Source organism: Protopterus annectens, chromosome 8.part0 (assembly GCF_019279795.1).
Source record: "Protopterus annectens isolate FY-2018-M chromosome 8.part0, PAN1.0, whole genome shotgun sequence".
NCBI lineage: Eukaryota > Metazoa > Chordata > Ceratodontiformes > Protopteridae > Protopterus > Protopterus annectens.
In genome coordinates this window covers 1,205,635,835-1,205,643,997 of record NC_056741.1, presented here as the reverse complement: position 1 = coordinate 1,205,643,997, position 8,163 = coordinate 1,205,635,835, and the positions used below count along the sequence as shown (strand labels likewise).

Genomic DNA, 8,163 nt, shown 5'->3' with positions numbered 1-8,163 from the left:
CACAAACAAAGAGCAGACTGTATTGCTTCCTGCATTTTGAGCAGGTGAGGAAAAAGTGGCTAACCCATGCAAAGGAATTAGCTATTTTTGAGTCTTGACTAGAAGTGGAGGTGAAAGCGATTACTTGATTTAAGTGGATAGATGCAGCACACAATGAAATAGCAACTCAACAGAACATCGACTAAAGTGTAAGCTGATGTAGTAGAAATAACCCAGTAACCAATATATATGTGTCTATGGGTATACCTAATTTTGTCAAAATTGCATATTATCGAATATTACTTTGTCGACACTCAAAATATCAAATTCCCACTTCATTGATGCAGTGGAATTATGAAGATCTTCCCAGGGTAAGTAACCTGTTGTGTGAGATGGTGAACTTTGCCCTTTTCTGAACTATAGTGCAATCTCAGAGTTGATATATTTAGTTAGGAGGTGTGGGGGGTGCAGCCCCTATCTGGGTGGGTTAGGGATGGTGCGGTTTGGGTTTGGTTTCTTTTTGGGTAAGTGGTTACTTACCCTGGGATATTTTGAGTGTCGACAAAGTGAGATTCGATAATATACGATTTTGACAAAGTGAAATAAATTTGTGTCTAACGCATTTGCAGTTTGGGCTTGTATCTCACAACAGCCCTGGGAGTGTGTGATAATATCTGTTCCATGGCATAGACACACCTAAGTGCCTTATTGCAAACATATATATTCTAATAATGGATTCCAGATGGTGGGTGTGATAAAAAGATGCGTTACATGTTGTATATAAGTTTGTGTTTATCTCTAATCTTAGCACATCAGCACCATTTATCTTCACTCGTGGCACATCATTAATAATTTATCAACATCCTTGTGCATCATCAATGTTACTAAAAGTTCCCTAAACCTACCATATTTAGTGCAGTCCATTAAGACAAATGTAAAGTTTACACACACACACACACACACACACACACACACACACACACACACACACACACACACACACACACACACACACAATGAGACAACACCAAACATACATTCAGTTTAACTGGCAAATGCTAATTAAGTAAATACATAAATAGAAAAATGAACAAAGTTTTTCATTCTTTATAAAGTAAACACAAAAGTTACTTTACATACTGGATACATAAAAACAGACATTAACACCCTGAAAACACCCTACTTAAAACAACCCATTAAACCTAAACCTTGACTTACTTTCATTTCAAATTAAATTAAACAAGTAAGTGGTACACAGAATGTATCCCCCCAAAACAACACTGCACACACAAAACCCATGAAGAACAACTGCTCCACAAAACAGTGACATTTAAACAAACCCAAAAGAGAAGAAATTCATACTTCCTAGAATAAAAAACGATTAACCAGTACAAATGATGACAATATGGAGGAATGGGTAATGAAGTGGCATTTCTGAAGAGCGCTGCCCACTTGTGAAAACTAGCTTAGCTGCTGTGGAACATGTTGGATCTAGAGGTTTTCTCAAAGGCTTTGTAGCTCACCTCATCCATCCATACACTGTAGTTTAATAGTGTTTTTGTGAGTGTGTGTTTGTGTAGTGTATTAGCTTTGCTCATCCCTACCTCTCCATTGCTGACATGCAGTCTGAGTAGTAGGGGTGCAGCATGTGTGCAGAACACACATAGGAGCACATCATGATCCCTTTTGTTGCAGCACCAATTGTCAACTAGCAGTAACTGCACACTTCCTCTGCAGGACAAGTAGTCTATATGTTAAGCACTGCTGTGGTAGCTCACCCTCCAAGTGCTGCTGATGCCATCCCTTGAGAGGAGACAGTATGTTAGAAGTGTGCACACACATAAAATGAAATGAGGACTTTCTTGATCCAGTACATTCCTACCTTGGCTGTTCACATTTGAGGATTATATGTATTAAGTTATTATGTAGTGCACTCCTTGCCATCTGAGTGCCATACTTTTAGTATTGTACTTAGGGTGCCATGAAATTCCATGGTGCACAATGCTGCTTCTTGGTGCATGTATGAAGAAATAAAAATCTGTTAACCTACTAAAGTTGTGGTTCAGCTTCTGACCACATTATGCATGTGTTGCTTTAACTTTTACTTTATTTCAACACAGAAAATATGATCTTTAAAGAAGTAGTTACCTTTATCTCAGTAGTTTCTTGCAATAACTATGAAGGTGTTTGCAAAGTTTTTTTTACAAAGTATTTTTCTTGTAAACCTATAAGTGTTTAATTTAAAATCATAAAAGTAAAACGTTATAGGCATTCAGAAGCTGTGTAGCTGGAAGACTTGTATGTCCTTAAGGGGTCATTTGCATACATCCCATGGGCCTGAACTACAGGAAGTTTATGGTATTACTCAGTAAAGGCTTTAGATTTTCTGGGTCTTTCTTGAAGTTTTTACTAAGTGGCTTGTCTATGTGAACTTTCTACCCGTTGGATTGGATGTTATTTGGAATATTTTGTAGTCACCCTAATGTTATGGACATCAGACTTGCTTACAAGCTCTGTGTTTTTAAAGTATGTCCAAACAACTCACTTATGCAGTACTGACGAGTTTAAAAAAGGATAAAACGTGGCATGTTTACAGCTGAGTTTTTTTTTTTTTTTTTTGCAATGGGCTTAATGCACCATTAAAGATTCAAAAAGGGAAAATGCCATGGACATTGAGAAGACATATAGCTGAAATAGTTGTATGTCTGTAAGGGATCATTAGCATGCATCCCATGGACCTCTACTGTTGGAGGTTTAAGGTGTTACTCAGTAAAGTCATTAGAATTGCTGCATCTTTCTTATAGTCTTCATCTTTAATAACATGTACCAGATGGTGTGTTTAAACTGTAGAATTATCACAGTACTCATCATGAATGATATGCCTGCGCTAGAATTCTGGAGAGAAAACTGTGGTCAATAATTCAACTGTAGATTTAGCAGGAACATTTTATACGGCGGTAGCATTGTTACCTCACAGCAAGAGGTTCTCCTGTTCCATTCTCGGCTTGGGAGTGCCTTCTGTGTGGAGTCTGCATGTCCTCCCCGCGGTTGGGTAGCGTTCGAAAGATGTGTGCATAAATGAGCATGCCTTCGTTGAAGGTTGGGCGTCGAGCTGGCACCTCGGCGTTTCGTAAAAAAAAATCTACTGCCAATCATTAGCAGACCGGAGTTCTGCTGTGGCGACCCTTTACCAGGAAAAAGCCGAAAGACTAACAACAATAAGAACATTGGTTATAAAATGGTGCATCAGCTATTTAGTTTTGCACAGTTGTCTGAGAGGATATGAGAGTATGCTAATTCTGTATGTACTTGTTTTGTGAACTTTCAGAGGATGCACGACTGCTTGTCCATGCTTGTACTATGGAAAGATCCTGCAGAAGTGTGAGGTGTGCAGGCTGCTGTGCCTTCTACTGCCACAGAGATAGTTATGTCCACATTCTTGACATTGAGTTTAGCTCAGTTTAGGTGGGTGTAGCTTGGACCAGGGGTGCATATTACCACGTTTCCACTTCATGATGCTTCTGGGCAGGATATCAGTATGTAGCAGAGGATGGGGGTCAGTCCATTGTGGGGACCTAGGGGGGACATCACTGTTATTTGCCAATGATGTTCTTTACTGGCTTCATATGACTGTAACTTTAGACATGTTGAGTGTGAAGGATGTAGGCTGAGAATAGTGACCTTCTAATATGTGGTTATGGTTCTCCTCAGAAAAGCATGGATTGCTGTCCTTATGTGAATGAAACACATGGGGGTCAGCATGCTGGCTCAGTGAGATCTCTGCCTCACTTCTTCAGAGTCTGGGGTTCAATCCTGAACTTCACTGTCAGTCTGTATGGTGGTTGCATGTTCTTCTTCTCATGTCTGTTGGGGTTGTCTTTGGATATTTTAGTTTCCATCCACATCTGGATAGTAAACATGTTGCTGCCTACTCTAAACTGTTCAGACATATTATCTCTAGTTTTTCTGTTGTGCCCAAGGTCATGGCTGAAAGGGACTTGTGACACCCAGTTCACTTAACCAGATTAACAAATGAATAAATTAAAGTAAATGCCTTAGTGGAAATATTTAAGTATCTTTTGGTTTTGTTACTGACTGATGGCAAGGGAGAGCATAACAATATGAGGTAAATGACAAGCTGCAGTCAAGTGGGTACAAAACTGATCTGTTGTGGTGAATCAGAAGTTGAGTTTTCAGGCAAAGATTTCTGTTTCAGTTATTCTGTTTCCCATTCACACTTGTGTTTACAGGCTGTGGACAGTGTCTCAGAAAATTAAATTGTTAAGTATAGGCATCAGAAATGTACTCCAGAGCACTGATGGGTTTAACCTTCATGACAGCGAAAGTAGTTTGGTGATCCAGGTGAGTCTCTAAAGAGAGGCATTGCTCCATCAGATTGAGAAGGGACACCTAAGGTGGTTATCCTGTATGGATGCTCATTTTTGCTGGAGTGAGGTGTTAACAGGCACTATGGCAGATCAAGCAAATCCAGGAGTGATTCTTTTACTCCTCTGGCCCAGATCCCCCAAAGTAACCTTAAATCTCTGTCAGAGGAAAGGGATTTCTCCAACGTAAGCAGGAATTTGTGGAAAAGGAAAGGCAAATTAAATCAGCCATTTTCAGTTAGTTGCCATTGTGGTTCGAAGTGAGAAAATTGAAGGAAAGTGTTTTTAGTTATGTTTACCTCCATGAGGGATCCTGCACTTCAAAGATGAACACCAGTTTCCTTGTGGTGATATAAACACCTCATTGAAGCACCTTGTCTACTTTGTGAAGTCAACTGGTCTGTAGCCCAGATACCTTCACATAAACAGGAAAATGTAAGGCTAGAATACTCAAGAGTATATGAAATTCTGATTCAATATGTCATCACAGACTGAGAATAATTTTCAACCATGACAATTGTGAAAGAAAAAATGTCTTCAGCCTAGATGTCTGCTCAGAATTTAAATCAGGACATATCTGTGGAAAGAGGAGTCCCTGGTGTCTAAAAGCCTAGTAAAGAAAAAGTTTAAGATGGTCACATAATTCACCTTGAAACAGAACACAATGAACAGACTACATCAATCAAATTCCAACAGTATTCAATCAAAAGACTGCTTTCATAAAAACAAGTGTATAAAAAGAACACTGACTAAATGGTGGCATAGATCTGATTTTTTGTTAGATTTGGTATATATAGGAACACGTTTGTTCTGAGGTAAATGGAAAATGGAAAGCTATCATCCATACTTTTAAGAAAAACTAAACCTGAGACATTAAAGCTGTAAATGTAGCAGTATTGTTCGTGTCGTCTGTTACATAGACAAGTTATTTTATTAGTAACTGTGCATAAGTTAGTACACTGAAAGAGTGCATTAATCGGACTTTGGTTTCAGCAAGCAGCGTCATCATAAATAATTTTTTCAAGACAGTTCAGGGCGTAAGGTACACAGGCTACTTTTGTTATCGGATTTGGTTTTCCAGCCTGCGCAGTTACGGTATGCTGGTGGATGTGGACATAATTAGAAGCAATGTTTAATATAATTATCCCAAATTAAACACTAGGATATTAGTTTAATAACAGTTGCAAGCACCCTTATCAGCTGTGTACTACAGAAAATGGAGAAACGCATGTAACAGACCAAGCTTCTACAAATGTGCTTTTACTTCAGGTAGATACTGGTTATTACAATAAGGCAAGGTAAGCAAGCAGAGTCTGAAATGAATTCTACAGGTATAGTCACTGGCAAGGTTTGTGTTGAGAAGAGAAAAAAATGTCTTGTGCACGTACTACATTCTAGTTAGTTGTGCTTTTAAAATGGAAATGTGTTTACGCCTATATAGTATAACCTGATTTTTTTTTCATTTGTAGGCTTCTCCCTAGGTTCCACTGTCCAGTCACATACTAAAGGGATTTGGATGTGGTGTGTGCCCCACCCTACAAAGCATGATCACACTCTTGTTCTGCTGGACACTGAGGGGCTTGGAGATGTAGAGAAGGTAAGCCAATTTTTTTCTAGAGGAAATATATATATATATATATATATATATATATATATATATATATATATATATATATATATATATAGTTTCACTTCAGAATGTCGAGTTACTGAAAACTCGAACTTCATATGGTCGAGAAACTCGAAATTGTGAAGTGTTAAACTTACATTGAGTTTAATATAAGTTTTTTGCAGGAGGCAAGTCCCCTTGCACCCTCCCTACTTCAATATACCATCTCCATGATCGCACTATAACAAGGAAACGGGAAATCTACCATTCTGCACTTCTGCATATTTCTGCAGATTTCCCTTTTCCCCACTGAAGAGTGATCTCGCAGTTGGTACATTTAAGTAGGGCGGTGTAGGGGGTGCATGGGGGGCTTGCCCCCCTGCAGAAACTATGTGTTTGACTTTTTTTTTTATTTCAGTTCGGAATTTCGAGTTTCTGAAAACTGTCATATGGTCTCGACCATATGAAGTTCGAGTTTTCAGTAACTCGACATTCTGAAATGAAACCATATATATATAAAATATATATTTTTTTCCTTGTTTGAGGATCATCTCATGCTTTTTGAACTGTCTGATTCCATGGATGTGTCTATGTCACCATTATTCCAATTTTTACAACCATACTCTTTGTTTTTTTTCTGTCTCTCTCAACACCAGACTTCAGTAGCATTTGCCTTGAAGTAGGGTAGTGAGAGACTTTAAAGCCTTTCCACAGACTACTTGGTTCTAATGGAAAGTAAGCAATAGGAGTAATGAATACATTTGTTGTAATCCTTGGGTACCGTGGGTTATTCTACTTCTGCACATTGAGAAACATCTGACATAATTTAATGCAAATGTACTCATGCACATGTGACCCTACCAGGCAAGATTACTTTTGGCTATCATGACATGCTGTATAACAAGATGGATTCTTCACAGTACAAACAGTTGCATTCTCTATGGCCCTGCATCTTCCTTTCTGATTATGTCACCCATCCTTTACTACCTCAGGATGTGAGATCTGCTTTACTTCCAGACCATATCACGAGCGCTGGAGGCCATAGTACTGCTTCTAGCTTACCATATGACTGCACTTATGGAATATCTAGCTGTTTATTTAAAATGCATTTCTATTAACTTTAAAAAAAACTCATACTCTAGAATGCTGTAAATTGTCTTGTAAGCTTAAATATTTATTTTTGTTTGTGTGTGATATTGTGTTCTTTTCTTTATTTTAATATTAAAATCTGTTATGCAAAGACAAATTAACCTTTGATGGCATTTTTTTCACATTACAGATATTTTAGCTTTAGCATGCAGCACTAGTCCACATGTGTGATAAGAAAATATGAAGTATACAAAACATACGGGTTCTATTACAGCTGTAACAAGCTGTAGGATACATCATACTTTTGCAACTTGTTATGCAGATTCTTGAATGGCTTGATAGTTCTTTTTCCAATAACTGTCAGTAGAAAGTGTCTATACTTTTAGGTGCCTCACAAATATTCTTCATATTCAAAATGCTTTGATGGAAGTGGCAGTTTAAGCTACAAGTACCTGAGCTTTAGAAGTTGAAATATGTTTGAGATTTGAATAACCAATTCCTAAAGACCGAAAAGATTAGTGTTATGTACTGTAAACTGAGGATTGCTTAGCTAATACTGGGAGGCCTATCTCCAACACTAAACATCCGAAAACAGCAGAAACTATGACTTTTGATCAGGATAGCATCTGCATTTCACTAATTTAAATCTAGACCAAGTACTTCATCGCAATGAGATAAAGTACACATATTTGGATTATTCACTGCACACCCACACTGAGTGTAACACATGCTTCAGGTCTGCACACTGATGAACCCGGGAACCAACAGTACCTGCACTTAGCCTTTCCTAATTATAGTTGGTGCTGCCACTACTGTCGGTGATACTTTTTTGCTTTTCCTCTTCACATTTTTGGATTTGCATCTTGTATCTTTAAAAGGTCATAGCTGGAAAATAGGACTCTGAAAACCAGCCCATTTTCAGCAAGTAAATAAAATAAAATAAATAAATTAACCACTCAAGTATTTTGAAAACTGCATTATGACTGACTTCAAATACTGCCTCACAACCTAACAATCTCAAGATATAAGATGCTATGATTTGGTCAATTTTTCTGCAAATACTGCAGTCTGAAGATAAGAGTCCTTTTTTTAAAGAATTAG

The 8,163-nt window shown here is 38.0% G+C and overlaps 1 protein-coding gene across 1 annotated transcript in view; it reads left to right on the top strand.

Moving 5' to 3' along the window:
- The window catches only part of LOC122808436 (guanylate-binding protein 2-like), a 79,967-nt gene that overhangs the window by 23,503 nt on the left and 48,301 nt on the right, over positions 1-8,163 (top strand). Inside the window, exon 3 of the mRNA XM_044079399.1 lies at positions 5,834-5,961. Coding sequence (XP_043935334.1) covers positions 5,834-5,961 — 128 coding nt within the window. The remainder of the gene's footprint in view (positions 1-5,833; positions 5,962-8,163) is intronic.